General features: G+C 41.4%; 1 protein-coding gene across 5 annotated transcripts in view; it reads right to left on the bottom strand.

The window, feature by feature from the left end:
* Positions 1–22369, bottom strand: part of LOC110531947 (poly(rC)-binding protein 4) — a 62601-nt gene that overhangs the window by 34115 nt on the left and 6117 nt on the right. For 4 of the 5 annotated variants that reach the window (XM_021615483.2, XM_021615485.2, XM_036987832.1 and 1 more), the window contains exons 2-5: positions 5081–5276; positions 4712–4735; positions 3112–3144; positions 1370–1486 (exon numbers count right to left, since the gene is read on the bottom strand). In XM_021615483.2, the coding sequence (XP_021471158.2) occupies positions 1370–1486; positions 3112–3144; positions 4712–4735; positions 5081–5188 (282 nt within the window). In that variant the 5' untranslated portion in view covers positions 5189–5276. The remainder of the gene's footprint in view (positions 1–1369; positions 1487–3111; positions 3145–4711; positions 4736–5080; positions 5277–22369) is intronic. The other variant, XM_036987834.1, reaches the window with a different exon arrangement.

Genomic DNA, 22369 nt, shown 5'->3' with positions numbered 1-22369 from the left:
AGCTGTAAGTCGCTTGGGGTATGTCTCTATCAGTTTTGCACATCGAGAGACTGACATTTTTTCCCATTCCTCCTTGCAAAACAGCTCGAGCTCAGTGAGGTTGGATGGAGAGCATTTGTGAACAGCAGTTTTCAGTTCTTTCCACAGATTCTCGATTGGATTCAGGTCTGGACTTTGACTTGGCCATTCTAACACCTGGATATGTTTATTTTTGAACCATTCCATTGTAGATTTTGCTTTATGTTTTGAATCATTGTCTTGTTGGAAGACAAATCTCCGTCCCAGTCTCAGGTCTTTTGCAGACTCCATCAGGTTTTCTTCCAGAATGGTCCTGTATTTAGCTCCATCCATCTTCCCATCAATTTTAACCATCTTCCCTGTCCCTGCTGAAGAAAAGCAGGCCCAAACCATGATGCTGCCACCACCATGTTTGACAGTGGGCATGGTGTGTTCAGGGTGATGAGCTGTGTTGCTTTTACGCCAAACATAAAGTTTTGCATTGTTGCTAAAAAGTTCAATTTTGGTTTCATCTGACCAGAGCACCTTCTTCCACATGTTTGGTGTGTCTCCCAGGTGGCTTGTGGCAAACTTTAAACAACACTTTTTATGGATATCTTTAAGAAATGGCTTTCTTCTTGCCACTCTTCCATAAAGGCCAGATTTGTGCAATATACAACTGATTGTTGTCCTATGGACAGAGTCTCCCACCTCAGCTGTAGATCTCTGCAGTTCATCCAGAGTGATCTCTGATCAGTCTTCTCCTTGTATGAGCTGAAAGTTTAGAGGGACGGCCAGGTCTTGGTAGATTTGCAGTGGTCTGATACTCCTTCCATTTCAATATTATCGCTTGCACAGTGCTCCTTGGGATGTTTAAAGCTTGGGAAATCTTTTTGTATCCAAATCCGGCTTTAAACTTCTTCACAACAGTATCTCGGACCTGCCTGGTGTGTTCCTTGTTCTTCATGATGCTCTCTGCGCTTTTGACGGACCTCTGAGACTATCACAGTGCAGGTGCATTTATACGGAGACTTGATTTATCATCATTAGTCATTTAGGTCAACATTGGATCATTCAGAGATCCTCACTGAACTTCTGGAGAGAGTTTGCTGCACTGAAAGTAAAGGGGCTGAATAATTTTGCACGCCCAATGTTTCAGTTTTTGATTTGTTAAAAAAGTTTGAAATATCCAATAAATGTTGTTCCACTTCATGATTGTGTCCCACTTGTTGTTGATTCTTCACAAAAAAAATACAGTTTTATATCTTTATGTTTGAAGCCTGAAATGTGGCAAAAGGTTGCAAAGTTCAAGGGGGCCGAATACTTTCGCAAGGCACTGTATCTTAGGGAAACAGTAATTGTGTTGTCTTACCTCTTCCAGTTTGTATGTGATCATGGTGAATGCCCTGAAGACACAGTCTGTAGAGCCGGTGATGGTGATGATCCTCTCTGGACATGATCCCTCTGAAATGTTGACTCGTGCACTGCTCTGTAGGGAGACAGACCAAGAACCAGGGTCCCACTTTATTGACTTTCTATTAGAAGAGGGAAAAGGATGAGAGCAGAGCACATGTTGGGTGGATGGAGAGAATAGGGTGAGGGCCACATGCAAGGTAAGGAGGACAGAATGGGATTAGCATGAGTAAGGAAGTAAAGTAAATGGAAGTGATATGGGTAAGGGGAAAAGAGTCATATGGATGAAGGACAAAAATAAAAGGTCAAATTTAGCAAACTCCAGACCAGTAAATACACCCTGTCCTACAGATAACTAACAATAAATAGCTGGATCATCATACAGGGAATTGACCTCGCTGTCATTTAACCCCAGGCTGGTACTCTGATCCCTCCATCCAATGTCATTTCATTTATCTCCAGAGCCCCGGGGAATGGAGAGTGGACACGCGTGTAGTAGAGGTATGATGGTACTTTAACCTCTATGATGTTTATTACAGTTATCCCACTGAGTCATTCTGACAATGTGGAGACAGAGAGGGCCTGGGGAGGAAGCCAAAGAGCCTCACATAGGGGGAACTAATTAAAGGCCTGTTTGTCTGACTGACGGACTGGGTGGACAGACGACTAGCATGGATGACTGGTTCACTGGCAGACAAATCCAGTGGCTGTATAGGGCTATATGCTCCCTCAGTCTAACTGCCTATGTTTATCATTCTGCTTCATAAAGTAAAATAGAATAGCTTTGCATCAGGAGTCAGAGTAATTTGAACCAACACAATGGCAATCTAATTACTTTTTGTACAGAATTAATCAAGTGCCATCGGATCAACTGCACCCTTGAGGTTTATGAGGGAGAAATAAGAGAGAGAAATAAAGGGAGAGAGAGGGGTAGGCAGAGATTTAAAAAAAACTGGACTGAAAATGGGAGAGAGGGAAAGAGAGACCTAGAATAAAAAAGAGACAGGGAGAAAGAGAGCTTGACACTGAGGCAGATTTTTTTTTTTTTTAACTAGGCAAGTCAGTTAAGAACAAATTCTTATTTACAATGACAGCCTACTGGGGAACAGTGGGTTAAGTGCCTTGTTCAGGGGCAGAATGACAAATTTGTTCCTTGGCAGCTCTCGGATTTGATCGAGCAACCTTTCGGTTACTGGCCCAACGCTCTAACCCTTCGGCCACCTGCCACCACAAAAATGGAGAAGAAGATATGGAAGGAGAGAGTGTGAAAAAGGGAGAGATTTATTGAAAGAGAAGAGTGGCCAATGGGCAGGTCAGACTATGAGGCTGTTCTGTATCCCCAGTCAACCATCTCAAACATCCACAGAGGGTTTTTGGGTTTAATATTAATGGAACTCTACACCACGCATCGCAAACAATATTAGACACTATCTCCCGTTTGATTATGTTTTGCCTTGAACGATAACCTTTTTTTTGTGATGGTACACTTCTGTACTACACAATAACTGGAACATAAAGATTTCAGATAAATAAAGCATATTGACGCAGATACCAGATGTGATATTGATAGCTTTGGAGCTAGATGATATACATTTATTTAATCAATCAATGACAGGCGTTACTCTGGATGCATTATGGTAATGTCGAGCACTCGTACACATATGATGGACAGTGTTGATAGATAGGAAGCTGGTAACATACCTCCTCCCGTATTCTTTTCACCGTCTCTCCTTTCTGGGAAAGAGGAAGATGAAAGACAACGGTGTGTGGTTTGTTTATTAAAAAGTACTGGCCTCTCAGTGTGTCCTCAACTTGCAGCTGGAAATCTGCCTGCACTTCCAATCCCTATTAAACGGATACCTTTCTTCATGTTGACTCTATTTCCCCTCCATTGAAAAGTAACCTAAGCTGTCATGGAATAGAAAAGTAGAGTCCTTTTTCAGTCTGAGACGTTTAGCACAAAGCCACTGACATACAGTATTCTCATCACATCCTAAATGTATAAAATATAGTAAATACAGTAAAAACGGCCCCTTTGTGTTCACATCTATATCTACTCTTCTATTATCGACTAACGTCTGTCCTGTCCTTGTGAGATCCTTTCTGTGTGGCCAGCGGTCAGCTAGCCAGCCAGCCAGTCAGTCACTCCACCCAGGCTCAGGAGTAAAATGAAGTCACACCTCTGTCATACCTCCTCTGCCAGCTTTAGATTGCCACTCCATCTGTCACTTTTATATTGGCCTCAGCCCATCATTCTCTCTTCCTGCTTCTAAACAATTCTACCAACTACACCCATGATATTGACAACCGGATATTTTCTAATACAAACGCACCCATACTATTTTGTGTACTCAGCCACACTGTTATTTCATACTAAATAGAATGCTGGTGTGTCATTTGGGATACTGTAGAGGATGTTGGGCTGAAGCCTAGCCGAGAGATAGAGATGAGGAGGGAGAATGGAGTTATTAACACACGTGGATGGAGAGCCTGATTACCGCCACACACAGCATTTCTCACCTTCCCACTTCTTCTCCATATCTATTAATCCCTTTTTTCTCTCTCTTTTCTCTCTCCCTCTCTCTTTCTCGTCCCCTCTTTTTCTCAATCTCTCATCCCCTCTGTGTCGGTTTCCCCCTCGTTCCTTCACTCTCTCTTCCCCCATATTTCTTTATCCCTCTCCTCTGGCTTTCTCTTTCTCTTAGCCTGTGCTCTATTTCAAGGCTGCAGGGCTAGTGGGAGCCACCGAAGGGGTAGAGAGCACCCTACACGCCCTCCTAGAAGACACTAAACTGATCACAAGGGTCTGACAGTAATATGCCTTTTGGAGCTCCGTTTCAACCGGAGGTTTGCAGTCAATGCACTAATGTTTCTCTTTGATGGATTACCATACTGCATTAGGGAATGGAGAAGGTTTTACGTGGGTTGGTTTAAAGCAATTACATTTGCAACTGGGAAATACAGTTAGCAAAGTGTGTCAGGAGGCCTTATGTTTGTTTTGCTTCTACAATAGAATGGAAAGATATTGACTGATTGGGAAAATCAATCCACATAGATTGGCTTATGAATACTTACAAAATGGTTTCAAGTGTCTATTTTTAATACAGGATAATTCCCATAGTGCAATTTATAGTACAATATTAATACAACTCTAGAAATAGTCTTCATTGATCTGAAAATAGGCATCCCTTTGTGATAACAGCATATCTCAAGGATCAAAAAGCCCTTCTGAATACTGTATCTCTTCAGAAAATAGTTATAAATAACATAAACTATAGAAGAAAAAGATAAGCCTTCTCACCTTGCCAATGATACTGCCAACCTCCTGAAAAGCCCAGAAGAAGAAAATACAAAATTCATAAATTAAAGATATACAAGATTTATTGAAATATTTAAACACAGACTCCTTTAAACATACCATATCGACCTCTTTATGTGCTAAATCAACATAAATATCTTAAACAAATCTCTCATTTGTATTATTTAAGGTCTACAGACTAAGCAGAGCAGGGACACGAGTCAATAGGAAAATCATATTACATACTGTAATTAAATCCTAATACTTTAACTAATCTCTTAGATAATTCCTGTATGGCTACAGTTCTTCCAACAACTATTCTTATATATTCCCAGATATTCCCATTCACTTAAACCGTCACCTCATACGTACCTTTCCGTGCATGAGCAGTCGGAGGGTGAGGGTCACACCCAGGCCCCCGTCTCCAAAGTCCTGCTCACAGTTCATAGTAATGTTGGAGTTGCACACAGGGAGACGCATGAACGAGGCTCATCCAATGGTCACGCTGTCAGACGAAGGCTGCTGCTCCCTCTTCCTCTTTCTCTCTCTTCTCTGTCCCTCCCCAGTCCTACAAAGTAAAGAAAATGCAATATGTCAGATTTGATACCTGTTTGGTATCAGTACAACTAGATATCAATACAAACACCATTACTGATTTGTTGTGTTGTTTTACCTCAACATGGTAATGATGTGATATGAATTAGAATGTCACTTTCCAATAGGAAGTCAATGGAGAAAATATCCGGTTTGCATGGCAAGGCCTTCCCAAGGCAGAGCCACCATCACATCTCAATATCATAATACAGGATGCTTGAAAAATAATCTAAATTCAAGTACAGGGTTAGGGAAGTACAGGGTTGGTTATAATATATATAGCTGGCTGCCACACCAGTAGCAAACTAAGTGCAAGTCCCAAAGAACAAATGAAGAACTGTGAAATCACATGCTGGTGATTTTGATAAATCACTGGTTATCGAGTAATTCTCCAGAGTCATTCACTCAATGCCATTCCAGGCCCAGCCAAGTCAGGAAGTAGTAAAAAAATACAACTTTAAATGGAAAATTGCCAATGTTTTTACCATGGGTATTTTCAAGCGATGTATTAAATTGCATTCATTTTCTGAAATGAATTGGAATCGACCCCAACTGTCACATTATATGCACTGCAGTCCACATAATAACTCACAGACACACACATTAGTCCCAGCCCTCTACACTAACACTAATAATGATATGTCTAATTTGCACGATGCTCTCTGAGATACTCAGAGCAGTCCAGCTGACGATGGAGTCCTTACATGTGGATTGTGTTCTGCACTTGTCCCCTGTAGAGTGACTCACGTATCCCATCCTCCCTGTCTGGTCAAGGCCACTTGTTTTAATAGGACCGCTGCTGACTGTCCGCCAAGTGCATTCCACCTAGCCTACAATACCACAGTATGTTGCTGTCCTAGTGCTGGAGCCATCACTGAGAAACACGATCGCTCCCTCCGACTTCCAGCAGGTGCCTCCTTATTTATCAGCCAGCCTCTTCATATCCCTTTATAAATTGGTCGAACCGTGTTAGGGCGGCATGTGGATGTAAATGTGTTCATGTTGTTTTTGTGCAGGCACGTTGGGGTATGTCATACGTGTGAAGGTCATGTTAAATCAAATGGCGTCTGCTTTTTGATGAGGTGCTATTCCTGAGACATCCATTCTAGGCAGGTTTATTGTCTTCACTCAACTAGCTATCTGTTTATTTATGTACTCTATGCATGCAGAGGCTTAAACCTAACATGCCATCCCTCTCTGACTATCATATGGTAGCTTGGCTACTGCTTGCCTAAGCCTGTGGTGTCCTGTTCATGACCACAGCATTGCAATGCTGGTCTGTCAGAATCGGCCAGAGAGCAAAGTAGAGTGGCCGTGATAAGGTCTAAAAACAACTTCTGCTTTAAAGAGACAAATTGACTTTGGGGTTTTAGGCTGGGTTTCTGTCACGTCCTGACCATAGTTCCTTTTTTTATGTCTCTATTTTAGGTTTGTCAGGGTGTGAGTTGGGGTGGGCATTCTATGTTTTGTTCTATGTTTGTATATCTATGTATTTGGCCTGGTATGGTTCCCAATCAGAGGCAGCTGTCAATCGTTGTCTCTGATTGAGAACCATACTTAGGCAGCCTGGTTTCGCCCTTGAGTTGTGGGTAGTTGTTTTCTGTTTTGTGTGTATCACCTGACAGAACTGTTTCGTTCTCGTTATTCCTCGTTGCTATTTTGTTTAGTGTTCAGTTTTGATTAAATTTACAACATGAACACTTACCACGCTGCGTTTTGGTCTACTCCTTCTTCCATCAACGACAACCGTTACAGTTTCTGTATAAGCACTTTGTGATAACAGCTAATGTGAAAAAGGATTTATAAATACATTTGATTGATTGACTTGATAAAATTATACAGGCTTGACTTGATAAAATTATACCGTGGGGTGTTGGGATTGAGCGTCTCAAGATTAACACAGAGACAGGGAGGTTTAAGTCTGCAAAAACAACTTTACTAAGACAGAAAATAAACATAACAAACAAAATCACTTAGGTTTGGCTCAGTCCTTCTTCTCTACTCTGGCTTGATGTTGGTCTCTCCCCCAATCTCCCTCGCGGTGTGCCACGGTGCTCCTTTTATTTAGCCTCCACGGCTGGTTGGCACTTTCCTCTAATTACCTCCACTGTCCGTGTCGTGGTGCCCAGCTCCCGTATTCCCAGCAGAGAGAGCCAACATCGCCTCACGTACCTCCCATCTATTACCATCCCCCGGGGCAGACCTCCTGGGATACCACAGCTAATTTACTACTATATATTCATGCCTCATGAGGGATGTGTGAAACTTATTCCTCAGCTTGAGGTGTCCCCAATTGCGCCAGTGAATAGCTAGCTTTTTGCCCTGCGCCGACTGGTAAGACGCTTCAGCAGGGTGTTCACGTGCTAGCAAGGCACAGGTTCCGAGTTTGTGCCAGGTATGGGCCGAAACGGGAGGAAGTGGTACTCGCTAAGCAAGCATTGTGACGTCCTTTACAACTTTCTGTTGTTACACAAAATTGTGGCCAGAGGATGCTTTCTACAGATAAACAGAAAAACGATAATTCACTCTCTTATCTTTGAAAGAGAAGAGACGCAGTTTACCTTTGCGTGCATTCTGGATCATGCTCCGAAATACATGTAATTATCATAGCACATACATTTACGTAACGGCACGCTAACTAACGGCACGCTATTACGCTGTAGGGCACGGTGGAAATGTTAGCACTTTATTGCATTAGAAGTTAATGGATGGAAGTATCATTATGTGCTGCTCTCTGGACTGGTAACAGGGCATGTGCTCTGAGTCTGCAAGGTGAGGGGAAAGTGGTGAGCCTCTGAACTAACCCATTCCCAAAATCCCAAGCACCAGCGTTCCAGAATGAACAGAGCCCCTCTGTTCTAAATTAGAACTCAAATCTACTCAGAACTAAGGGCAGGGGAAATAGCGAGGAACCAGACTGCACTGCAGGGTGAGGACAGGGCGGAGGCAGGGTGAGAGCAGATAAGGCAGATACACAAGTCCTGTTTACGATTGGTTAAATTATGATTAACCTCTCTGAGGTAGGGGGCAGTATTTTGACATCCGGATGAAAAGCATGCCCAAAGTAAACTGCCTTTTACTCAGGCCCAGAAGCTAGGACATGCATATAATTGGTAGATCTGAATAGAAAACACTCTAAAGTTTCTAAAACTGTTAAAATAATGTCTGTCGCTATAACAGAACTGATATGGCACGCAAAACCCTGAGGACAAACCATACCCCCCAAAAATGTTCATATTTTTTCAATGGCTATTACTTTAATTATAAGGCCAAGTACTCCCAGATTGCAGTTCCTAGGGCTTCCACTAGATGTCAACAGTCTTTAGAAAAAGTTTCAGGCTGGTTTTTGATGACCCAGAAATGGTAGTTTTTCTAGGTGGCTCCCATTTTGGCTGTAGTGTTTCCAAGCGCGTGAAAGAAAGCGTGTTCTTTGGTATTTTTCTCCGGTAAAGACAATAACGATTCTCCGTCTTAAATTTTATCGTTTATTTGCATATTAGGGTACCTAAGGTTTGATTATAAACATTGCTTGACTTGTTTGGAAAAGTTTATTAGTAACATTTGGGATTCATTTTGTATGCATTTTGATGGAGGGAAAATGGGTGGATTATTGACTGAAACGTGCCAGAGTTTTTATGGATATAAAGAAGGACATTATCGAACAAAAGGACCATTTGTGATGTAACTGGGACCTTTTGGAGTGCCAACAGAAGAAGATCATCAAAGATAAGGCATTTTTATATCTCTATTTCTGACTTTTGTGTTGCACCTGCCTGTTTGAAATATGTTTTTAATGTGTTTGTATGCGGGGAGCTGTCCTCAGATAATCGCATGGTTTGCTTTCGCCGTAAAGCCCTATTGAAATCTGACACGGCGGCTGGATTAACAAGAAGTTAAGCTTTATTTTGATGTATAACAGATATATTTGCAAGAATGTTAAATATCTGAATTGAGTATTTTTGAATTTCGTGCTCTGCAATTTCACTGGATGTTGGCCAGGTGGGACGCTACCATCCCACCTACCCTAGAAAGGTTAATTACCTGGGTACATCTTAATATTCACAAAATAAGTTTTAAAGTTATCATGCTAAAAACATTCTAACATAACATTCTCACCCCAAAATACATTTTACTTTCCACTTGGTTATTACACTAACTAAATCACTAAATTACACACAATTTTACTGCAGAGCCCCTAGTCCTGCTCAACATATCTCAGATAGCCCCCTTGTCCCATCCCCCACACGCGGAGTTCCGCACCTAGCTTATTTGGTGCCTCCAGAGATGCAACCTCTCTCATTGTCACTCAATGACTAGGTTTACCCCCACTATATTCACACCCTACAATACCCTTGTCTGTACACTATGCCCTGAATCTATCCTACCACCCCCATAAATCTGCTCCTTTTGTTCTCTGGTCCCAAAGCACTAGATGACCAGTTCTTACAGCCTTTAGCAGTACCCTCATACTACTCCTCCTCTTTTCCTCTGGTGATGTAGAGGGTAACCCAGGCCCTGCAACCCCCAGCATCAGTCCCATTCCCCAGGCGCTCTCATTTGTTGACTTCTGCAACCATAAAAGCCTTGGGTTCATGCATGTTAACATCAGAAGCCTTCTCCCTAAGTTTGCTTTATTCACTGCTTTAGCACACTCCACCAACCCTGATGTCCTAGCCATGTCTGAATCCTGGCTTAGGAAGATCACCAAAAATTCTGAAATTTCCATCCCCAATTACAATATTTTCCGTCAAGACAGAACTGCTAAAGAGGGAGGAACTGCAATCTACTGTAGAGATAGCCTGCAGAGTTCTGTCATACTATCCAGGTCTATGCCCAAACAGTTCGAGCTACTACTTTTAAAGATCCATCTCTCCAGAAATAAGTCCCTCACTGTTGCCGCTTGTCATAGACCCCCCTCAGCTCACAGCTGTGCCCTGGACACCATATGTGAATTGATTGCCCCCCAACTATCGTCAGAGTTCGTACTGTCGCAGTTGTAAATGAGAACTTGCTCTCAACTGGCCTACCTGGTTAAATAAAGGTGAAATTAAAAATAAGAATAACTACTAGTCTGAACAACAGACTTTCTGCATGCTTAACACTGACACAAATGACTGATGATTGGTTGAAAGATATTGATAATAAGAAGATTGTGGGAGCTGTACTGTGCAGCTTTTTATATTATTAACCATAACCTGTTGTTGAGAAACATATGTGTTCAGGCTTTTCAACCTCATGGATTAACTTCTTGATGCACCGATCCCGTTAGCGGGATCATTTTCGTCAACATCCGCTGAATTGCAGAGCACCAAATTCAAACTAAATTACAAAAAATATTACATTTTCATGAAATCACAAGTGCAATATAGTATCCGTAAAGTTCGTAGAAACATGTCAAACGTTTTTTTATAATCAATCCTCAGGTTGTTTTTACAATATATAATCAATAATTTTTCAACCGGACTGTACCTTCTTCAATAGAAGAGAGAGGGAAAATGTCTGCTCCAAACTGTTGCGCATGCAAAACGCTGCTGGCACCCAGTCATCCAATGACGCGATGTGATCTTTCTCACTAATTTTTCAAAATATAAGCCTGAAACTATGTCTAAAGACTGTTGACAAATGTGGAAGCCATAGGATAAGGAATCTGGTTGATATCCCTTTAAATGGAACAAAGGCAGGCAATGGAACAGAGAGCTTTCAGGAAAAACAGCTCTTGCGGGTTGGATTTTCCTCAGGTTTTCACCTGCAATATCAGTTCTGTTATACTCACAGACAATATTTTGACCGTTTTGGAAACTTTAGAGTGTTTTCTATTCTAATCTGACAATTATATGCATATTCTAGATTCTGGGCCTGAGAAATAGGCAGTTTAATTTGGGTACGTTTTTCATCCAAACATCAAAATACTGCCCCCTACACTCAACAGGCTAAGCGCTATCTATCTAACATAACTTAGTGTTTTCTTTAATGGAAGCTTCTCTAATGTCAAATAAGTGTGGTGTACCACAGGGCAGCTCTCTAGGCCTTCTACTCTTTTCTATTTTTACCAATGACCTGCCACTGGCATTAAACAAAGCATGCGTGTCCATGTATGCTGATGATACAACCATCAACAATCACAGCTAATGAAGTCACTGAAACCCTTAATAAAGAGATGCACTGTTTTGAAATGGGTGGCCAGTAAAAAACTGGTCCTGAACATCTCTAAAACTAGGAGCATTGTGTTTGGTACAAATCATTTGTCAAGTTATAGATCTCAGCTGAATGTGGTAATGAATGGTGTGGCTGTTGAACAAGTTGAGGAGACTAAATTACTTGGTGTTAACTTAGATTGTAAACTGACATGGTCAAAACATGTAGATTCAATGGTTGTAAAGATGGGGAGAGGTCTGTCTGTAATAACGAGATGTTCTGCTTTTTAGACATAACACTCCAAAATGCAAGTCCTGCAGGCTCTAGTTTAGTCTTATCTTGATCATTGTCCAGTCATGTGGTCGAGTGCTGCAAAGAAAGACCTAGTTAAGCTGTAGCTGGCCCAGAACAGAGCAGCATGTCTTGCTTTTCATTGTAATCAGAGGGCTAAAATAAATACTATGCATGCCAGTCTCTCTTTGCTGAGAGTTGCGAAGAGTCTGACAGCATCACTTCTTCTTTTTATAAGAATCATTAATGTGTTGAAAATTCCAAATTGTTTGCATAGTCAATTTACACACAGCTCTGACACACACACTTACTGTACCACACCAGACATGTCACCAGCAGTTTTTCACAGTCCCCAAATCCAAAACAAATTCAAGAAAGCGTACAGTATTATATAGAGCCATTATTGCATTGAACTCCGTTTCATCTCATAAAAGATCAAATAAACAGCATACCTGGTTTTAAAAAACAGATAAAGCAACACCTCACAGCATAACACCTCTCCCCTGTTTGACCTAGATAGTTTGTGTGTATGTATTGATAGGTAGGCTACGTGTGCCTTTTTAAAATTGGTGGAAAAAGTATTAAATTGTCATAATTGAGTATAAGTAAAGATACCTTAATGGAAACTGACTCAAGTAAAAGTAAAAGTCTACCCAGTAAAATACTACTTGAGTAAAATATTTGGTTTTAAATATACTTAAGTATCAAAAGTAAGCATAATTGTTAAAATGTACTTAAGTATCAAAAGTAAAAGTATAAACCATTTCAAATTTCATGGTCACACTCCAACACTCAGACATAATTTAGCAATGCTTGAAGCACAGCGCTGTTTATGACTTCAAGCCTATCAACTCCCGAGATTAGGCTGGCAAACCTAAAGTGTCTATAAGAACATCCAATAGTCAAATGTATATAAAACACAAATGGTATAGAGAGAAATAGTCGACGCGTCATAATTTCTATAATAGCTACAACCTAAAACTTCTTAACTGGGAATATTGAAGACTCATGTTAAAAGGAACCACCAGCTTTCATATGGTCTCATGTTCTGAGCAAGGAACTTAAACGTTAGCTTTTTTACATGGCACATATTACACTTTTACTTTCTTTACCAACACTGTGTTTTTGCATGATTTAAACCAAATTGAACGTTTAATTATTTTTTGAGACTAAATATAATTTTTTTATGTATTATATTAAGTAAAAATAAATGTGTTCATTGTTCATTCAGTATTGTTGTAATTGTCATTATTACTAACATATATATAAAACGGCAGATTAATCAGTATCGGCTTTTTCTGGTCCTCCAATAATCTGTATCGGTATCGGCGTTGAAAAATCATAATCATTCAACCTCTAGTACAGATACCCCCAAAAACGACTTAAGTATTTTTACTTAAGTACTTTACACCACTGGTTCTATCCTTGAGCTGTTCCTGTCTATTAATGTTATTTATTATGTTATGTTTCATGTTTTTGTCACTCCTGCTCCTTTCCCTGCTCCTCCTCCCTGACACTCGAGGGCACCAGGCTGCCAATCATTATGCACACCTGTCACCATCATTACGTGCATCTGCGCTCATTGGACTCACCTGAACTCCTTCACTTGATTGATTGCCCCTCTATATCTGTCTGTTCCTCAGTTTGTTCCCCGTGTCAGCATTGATGTCATTATGTTTTCCCCTGTGCAGATGCTGTCATTGTTTGTTTCCTGTCTGTTACCCATTAAATGTTCACTCCCCGTACTTGCTTCTTGTCTCCGAGCATCGGTCCTTACAGAATGCTGACACCACAACTTGAAGCATCAGGGAGTTTTTGTTTTTTGTTTTTGTTGGTGACGTCGGGTAAGGGTGCTGCTGGTGAAGGAACCGGAGGTGCCTCAGCTGGCTCGTCAGGCTTCCACGCCTTAGCTGGTTGCTTGGCAGGCTCCCACCCCATGTCATGCCTCAGCCGGTTCGCTGGCTCCCACGTGTCCGCCGGCTCGTTGGGCTCCCACGCGTCCGCCGGCACGTCGGGCTTCCATGCCTCAGCCGGCTCGTCTGACAGCCATGTCTCGGCCGGCCCGTCAGGCTCGCCCAGGTGGGACGCCGGGTGCCGCCCCAAGAGGGGGGATACTGTCACGCCTGCTCCCGTTTCCCATCCATGGCACTCGAGGGCGCCAGGCTGCCCATCATTACGCCCACCTGTCACCATCATTACGTGCATCTGCGCTCATTGGACTCACCTGAACTCCTTCACTTGGTTGATTGCCCCTCTATATCTGTCTGTTCAAATAAAACTGAATAAAATCGCAACTAGTGAGTTAATTAAAAAAAGCATTGTTATAGCAACAAAGGTATTCATAATGCATGTATTCAACTATGAACAACAGGCACCGCTATGTTCGAGAGTCAGAGAGATCTCGCCACCACATTAACCAGCAGAAAAGTATACGCCTCCCTGTTTTAGAGGGAGACAGCAGATTCCAGCCCCACCAGCTCCTTTTCAGTAAACAAGAGTTTTCAGACACTTGGGTTCTATTGGCACCACTCGTCCACTCCACACCCTAATGAGGGAGACCCGGCCTGTCTTTGTGTTGCAGTAGGCTCCAAACATAATTATGAAGGAAAGATAGGATAATCAAAATCCCAAAGATAAAGGGGAAGGGTTCATTTCGACAGGGATGACTGGAACAGAGTGAGGATGGTGATGATTTGATGTTGCCTTTGGCAGAATTCAATCAAGGCACAACACATTTTTTAGCTCTAAGTGAAATGGAAAATAAGTCTATACTGTAGAAATAAAGAATTTGGCGAGTTCTAAACTTAAAGATGTTCCACTCGAGGATGCAACAGTGCCTTGATTATGGCTGCTTCTCCCTTTCCCTCAGAGAGAGAGAGAGAGAGAGAGAGAGAGAGAGAGAGAGAGAGAGAGAGAGAGAGAGAGAGAGAGAGAGAGAGAGAGAGAGAGAGAGAGAGAGACAGGGAGAGAGAGAGAGAGAGAGAGAGAGAGAGAGAGAGGGAAAGAGAGAGAGAGAGAGAGAGAGAGAGAGAGAGACAGGGATAGAGAGAGAGAGACAGGGATAGAGAGAGAGAGACATGGATAGAGAGAGAGAGAGAGAGAGAGAGAGAGAGAGAGAGAGAGAGAGAGAGAGCGCTTGGGATGGAAACCGCAAAGAAACAAGACATTCTTGAAATGAAAGACCAGTGTTTTATCAATTCAATTCAAACGTAACAATGTACATAGTGCCAAAACTTATTTTGGATATTTACTATATAAAAATGAGAATCAAAATTGTCAACGGGACAACAGTAACAACAATAACCAAGTGTCAAAATAACCATACATTCAACAATAACAATCACATAACAATAACAAATAACAATAATTTATCTCTCAGTGTCCTTCTTTGTTACTTCTAATGGGAGTGGTCAAACCTCTGCACAGGGTGGGGCTTCCCTCTTCTATCCTTCCCTTTGCTTCAGATCCAGTATTAATCTGGAACGTAAGCCAGTTTAATGCCTCAAAAAGGAGTCAAACAGCCTTGTCCTTCCCTGGTACTCTGCTGGCTGGTCATCTGAGCCTTAGCTCACTTTGTGCTCCCACTGATATGGTTTTCTAAGGGAAATATATTTCACATGTAATCTGAGTTCATTCTCAGGCAAATACAGTCAGAGCACAAGTTTTCATGTTGTGGAGCAAACATAGCATATGGGATATGTAATTGAACAGCACCCAAATCTCACAGAATTATACAAGGAATCAATATTATGAGATGCATTGTGTCATGGCAACTTGTAGAAACATATCATGATGGGAAGAAGAGAGTGACAGCCCTCTCTGACACTATCACGAGACTTGTGTTTGTGAGCTTGATTTGTATTATTAGTGGGTGGGGTTGACAACTGATACCATAAAGTCAGTATGACACTCTGTTACTACATAAAATGCCCGTTGTCTCTGGTTGTCCTGTCAGCCCTCAATCCATACTAGCTCATGCACTGTGAAAGGGACTCATAATTTGCAAGCAATGCACAACAAGACCCAAGTGAAACAGACTGGTCTCATAGACTAGACGCAACACAGTAAACGTAACTCCAGAACACTCAAATTAGTATGATATATAAAGTTTGGTATGGTTACCTAAGATAGAAGGTTACTTAAGGCAAACACGATGGGAGGGTGAATGGGTGGACATTAAATGTGAACAACGCAAGGGTTGAGTGGTCGAATCTCATCACACACAACTTTAGCATTTTAGCTAATTAGGAACTTTGCAACTATTTACTACTTTCTAGCTAATTTGTGTCTACTTAGAATGTTAGCTAACCTTTCCCCTAACCCTAACCTTAACCTTTTAATCTAAATCCTAACCTTAATCCTAACCTTAACCCCTAACCGCTAGAGCTAACGTTAGTCAGCAAGCTAACGTTAACCACAACAAATTGTAATTCGTAACAAATTATTTTGTTTTGGAAATTCGTAACATATAGTATGTTTTTAAACTTCATAACATATCATATGAATTGTCATTTGTAAAATATCATCCACAAATGAACATAGAGTGCCTTGCAAAAGCATTCATCACCCTTGGTGTTATTCCTATTTTGTTGCATTACAACCTGTAATTTAAATTGATTTTTATTTGGATTTCATGTAATGGACATACACAAAATAGTCAGAATTGGTGAAGTGAAATGAAAAAAATAACTTGTTTCAAAAAATTTAAAAAAATGTCTAACTGAAAAGTGGTGCATGCATACAGTGCCTTGCGAAAGTATTTTTGCCCCCTTGAACTTTGCGACCTTTTGCCACATTTCAGGCTTCAAACATAAAGATATAAAACTGTATTTTTTTGTGAAGAATCAACAACAAGTGGGACACAATCATGAAGTGGAACGACATTTATTGGATATTGATGCTCTCTGCGCTTTTAACGGACCTCTGAGACTATCACAGTGCAGGTGCATTTATACGGAGACTTGATTACACACAGGTGGATTGTATTTATCATCATTAGTCATTTAGGTCAACATTGGATCATTCAGAGATCCTCACTGAACTTCTGGAGAGAGTTTGCTGCACTGAAAGTAAAGGGGCTGAATAATTTTGCACGCCCATTTTTTCAGTTTTTGATTTGTTAAAAAAGTTTGAAATATCCAATAAATGTCGTTCCATTTCATGATTGTGTCGCACTTGTTGTTGATTCTTCACAAAAAAATACAGTTTTATATCTTTATGTTTGAAGCCTGAAATTTGGCAAAAGGTCGCAAAGTTCAAGGGGGCCGAATACTTTCGCAAGGCACTGTATGTATTCACCCCCTTTGCTATGAAGCCCCTAAATACGATCTGGTGCAACCAATTACCTTCAGAAGTCACATAATGAGTTAGATTGCACACAGGTGGACTTTATTTAAGTGTCACAAGTGATCTCAGTATGTATACACTTGTTCTGAAAGGCCCCAGAGTCTGCGACACCACCAAGCAAGGGGCACCACCAAACAAGTGGCACAATGAAGACCAAGAGCTCTATAAACTGGTCTTGGATAAAGTTTTGGAGAAGTACAGATCAGGGTTGAGTTATAAAAAAATATCAGAAACTTTGATTATCCCATGGAACACCATTAAATCCATTATTAAAAAATGGAAAGAATATGGCACCACAGCAAACCTGCCAAGAGAGGGCTGCCCACCAAAACTCACGGACCAGCCAAGGAAGGCATTAATCAGAGAGGCAACAAAGAGACCAAAAATGACCCTGATGGAGCTACAAAGCTCCACAGCAGAGATTGGAGTATCTGTCCATAGGACCACTTTAAGCTGTACACTCCACAGAGCTGGCCTTTACAGAAGAGTGGCCAGAAAAAAGCCATTGCTTAAAGAAAAAAACAAGCAAACACGTTTGGTGTTCGCCAAAAGGCATGTGTGAGACGCCCCAAACAACCCAACACCTCTCATCACCCTAAGAACACAATCCCTACAGTGAAGCATTGTGGTGGCAGCATCATGCGGTGAGGATGTTTTTCATCGTCAGGGACTGGAAAACTGGTCAGAATTGAAGGAATGATGGATGGCGCTAAACACAAGGAAATTCTTGAGGGAAACCTGTTTCAGTCTTCCAGAGATTTGAGAATGGGACGCGGAGGTTTACCTTCGAGCAGGACAATGACCCTAAGCATACAGCTAAAGCAACATTTAAGTGGTTTAAGGGGAACATTTAAATGTATGGAATGGCCTAGTCAAAGCCCAGACCTCAATCCAATTGACAATCTCTGATATGACTTAAAGATTGCTGTATACCAGAAGAACCTTTCCAACTTTAAGGAGCTGAAGCAGTTTTAACTTGAAGAATGGGCAAAAATCCCAGTGGCTGGATGTGCCAAGCTTACAGAGACATACCCCAAGAGACTTGCAGCTGTAATTGCTGCAAAAGGTGGCTCTACAAAGTATTGACTTTGGGGGGGTGAATAGTTATGCACGCTCAAGTTTTCCATTTTTTTGTCTTATTTCATGTTTGTTTCACAGTAAAACATATTTTGCATCTTCAAAGTGGTAGGCATGTTGTGTAAATGATATGATACAAATCCCCCCCAAAGATCATTTTAATTACAGGTTGTAAGGTAACAAAATAGGAAAAATACCAAGGGGACTGAATACATTTGCAACGTACTGTGTATTCATTTGTGTATGATATTTTACAAATTACAATTGGTATGATATGTTATGAAGTTTAAAAACATACAATATGTTAAGAATTTCCAAAACAACATGTATACCATACATCATACTAAATAGGGTGTCTCAGATTTATGCACAGAATAATACATAATGCTCTGAGACCAAGTTGAGTGGAAACAAGCAAAGCAGGGGAGAAAACTGATCATTCTTTCTGGTTGACATTCACAATATCAAAAGTCTCCATGTAAGATGGTGACGGAGAAGAAGGCAGACGTTTTACGTGCCCCCAAACGATTATATTTTTTGATTGTTTATTTGCGTTGTTTGTAACTTATTTTTTAAACACATTTTGTACATAGTATTGCCACTACCGTCTCTTATGACCAAAAATAACTTTTGGACATCAGGACTGCGATTACTCACCATGGACTGACAGAATCCTTTTTTTCCTTTAATGAGTCTGACGAGGCCGACACGATCAATATACTGCTTTCTCGGGAACAGGCCCAGATCCCTGTGATTTGCTTGAAGAGGAGGCGGAGAAAAAGGGGCCGGAGGACAGGCCGCATTCTGAGAATTCGTAGGCGATCAACAAAAAAAACCACTTCCTTCCATTCTGCTAGCAAACGTGCAATCTTTGGACAATAAAATAGATGACCTACGTGGAAGATTAAACTACCAACAGGACATTCAAAACAGTAACATCTTATGCTTCATGGAGACATGGCTGAATGACGACACTATCAACATACAGCTGGCTGGTTATATGCTGCACCGGCAGGAGAGAACAGCGGCGTCTAGTAAGACAAGGGGTGGCGGACTATGTATTTTTGTAAATAACAGCTGGTGTACGATATCTAAGGAAGTCCCAAGCTATTGCTTGCCTGAGGTAGAGCTGCTCATGATAATTTGTAGACCATACTACCTACCTAGAGAGTTTTCATCTGTATTTTTCGTAGCTGTTTACTATCCACCATATTCAGAGGCTGGCACTGACAGCATTGAATGGGCTGTATTCCGCCATAAGCAAACAAGAAAACGCTCACCCAGAACCAAATTTCTATCAGCATGTTAAATATGCAACCAGAGGGGAAAAAACTCTGGACTACCTTTACTGCACACATAGAGACGCATACAAAGCTCTCCGTCTCCCTCCATTTGGCAAATCTGACCATAATTCTATCCTCCTGATTCCTGCTTACAAGCAAAAATTAAAGCAGGAAGCACCCGTGACTCGGTCTATAAAAAGTGGTCAGATGAAGCAGATGCTAAGCTACAGGACTGTTTGCTAGCACAGACTGGAATATGTTCCGGGAATCCTCCGACAGCTTTGAGGAGTACACCACATCACTAATTGGCTTCATCAATAAGTGCATCGATGACGTCGTCCCCACAGTGACTGTACGTACATACTCCAACCATAAGCCATGGATTACAGGCAACATCCGCACTGAGGTAAAGGCTAGAGCTACCGCTTTCAAGGAGTGGGACTTCGAAAGGCTGGTCATGGCTCACATCAACACCATTATCCCAGAAACCCAAGACCCACTCCCATTTGCATACTGCCCCAACAGATCCACAGATGATGCAATCTCTATTGCACTCCACACTGCCCTTTCCCACCTGGACAAAAGGAACACCTATGTGAGAATAATATTAATTGACTTCAGCTCAGCGTTCAACACCATAGTGCCCTCAAATATCATCAATAAGCTAAGGATCCTGGGACTAAACCCCTCCCTCTGCAACTGGATCCTGGACTTCCTGACGGGCCTGCCCCCAGGTACTAAGGGCAGGTAACCACACCCGCCACGCCGATCCTCAACACAGGGGCCCCTCAGGGGTGCGTGCTCAATCCCCTCCTGTATTCCCTGGGGCTGCAGTGGAGCAGGCTGAGAGCTTTAAGTTCCTTGGTGTCCACATCACCAACAAACTAACATGGTCCAAGCACATCAAGACCGTCATGAAGAGGGCACGACAAAACCTATTCCCCCTCAGGAGACTGGAAAGATTTGTCATAGGTCCTCAGATCCTCAAATGGTTCTACAGCTGCACTGGTATGGCAACTGCTCAGCCTCCGACCACAAGGCACTACAGAGGGTAGTGCGAATGGCCCAGTACATCACTGGGGCCAAGCTTCCAGCCATCCAGGACCTCTACACCAGGCGGTGTCAGAGGAAGGCCCTAAACATTGTAAAAAACTCCAGCCACCCTAGGCATAGACTGTTCTCTCTGCTACCGCACAACAAGCGGTAGCGGTACAATAGTGCCAAGTCTAGGTCCAAGAGGCTTCTGAACAGCTTCTACACCCAAGCCATAAGACTCCTGAACACCTAATCAAATGTCTACCCAGACTATTACACCACTGCTACTCTCTGTTGTTATCATCTGTGCATAGTCACTTAATAACTCTACCTACATGTACATATTACCTCAACTAACCGGTGCCTAACATTGACTCTGTACCGGTACCCCCCTGAATATAGTTTCACTATTGTTATTTTACTGCTGCTTTTTAATTACTTGTTACTTTTAAGTAAGCATTTCGGTGTTGTATTCGGCACATGTGACTAATACAATTTGATTTGAGTTGATCAGTTGATGTTGCCACTCGTAAGGTATTTGCTTTCATGGCATGTGTGAAGTCATCATTAACGAAACTATAGTTCCTCTCAGTAGAGCATGAGAGAATAGAACAGTACAAGGCAAACATTCAGATAGCTAATGATCATTACAGAGGCCATGTTTCTGTGATGTCAGCCCTTAGCTCCAATTGGCTGCTAGTTCCCAATCTGGTCTCAGAGCAGTTCGTATTCTTCGGTACTTACATCTGGCACACTACATTTAGTATGATATCTTACGTATGGTATGTATTAATTTGTAAATGTACATCATCCATTCTGTATGATATGTTACAAATTACAATTTGTATGACATGTTACAAATTACAATTTGTTTTGGCTAGAAGGGCTAATACTAATGCTACATTTAGCAAGATGGCTAACGTTAGCTAGGCTAGGGGTTAGGGTTAAGGTTAGGAGTTAGGTTAAAGGTTTAAGGTTAGGTTTAGGGGAAGAGTTAGCTTAAAGGTTTAAGGTTAGGGTTAGGGGAAGAGTTAGCTTAAAGGTTTAAGGTTAGGGTTAGGGGAAGAGTTAGCTTAAAGGGTTAAGGTTAGGGTTAGGCAAAAGGTTAGCTAACATGTTAAGTAGTTGCAGAGTAGATAAAAATCAATAAGTACATTTCTGTTATACGCCACCGTTCCCACCCAAACTCCTTTTGTTTTTGCCTCAAGTAACATTCTGTCTTATGTAACCATGCCAAACGTAACATATCATACTCATTTGAGTGTCCCGGATTTAAATGTACTATGTTAGATGATTATCTAGCATGCTTCGGGTACTGCTATAATGCAAACTCATTTTGGGAGAATGTAAAAAAAAATAAGAGTAGTCCTTAACTGGTTTAAAAAATCACTGACTATAGCAGTTGGATTATATTTTTTGGAAAACAGGACCCAAAAACAAAGCTAGTATTTATTTCGTTAATTTACCTTGTTTTCACTTTCAATTGCACATCTTCTATTATTAGAGAGCTTGCATTTGCACCATACATAATTCAAAATACTTTTTGGCATCAAACTGAATACACTTTGGCATGGTATTAACTCAAGCTTTTATCCCAGTCCAGGATGAAGGTCAATCTTTCTATCTGCAGAATTACTTTCCCCCTCTTCATTGGCTCTTTCATTACTTCCTCACACTTTCCTCCTGTCCAGAGGAGTCATGCCCAATAGGGGAGCTTGCCCCCCTCAGATTTGTCCTGTTTAAAATAAGTATTTTTGTTTTGTTTTCTCAGAAATACTACTAGCTGTTTTATGAAGTTGGCTTTAGACATATATTTTTTTACATAGAATTAAGCATAAGGATTATGGCTCTAGAATTGCAGGACTGCATGCGAGTGGGGGGCAGAGACCGCCTCCCGACC

Source organism: Oncorhynchus mykiss, chromosome 9, assembly GCF_013265735.2.
Source record: "Oncorhynchus mykiss isolate Arlee chromosome 9, USDA_OmykA_1.1, whole genome shotgun sequence".
NCBI lineage: Eukaryota > Metazoa > Chordata > Actinopteri > Salmoniformes > Salmonidae > Oncorhynchus > Oncorhynchus mykiss.
The sequence above is the reverse complement of the archived record's forward strand: the minus strand, read 5'-3'. Positions and strand labels throughout refer to the sequence as shown.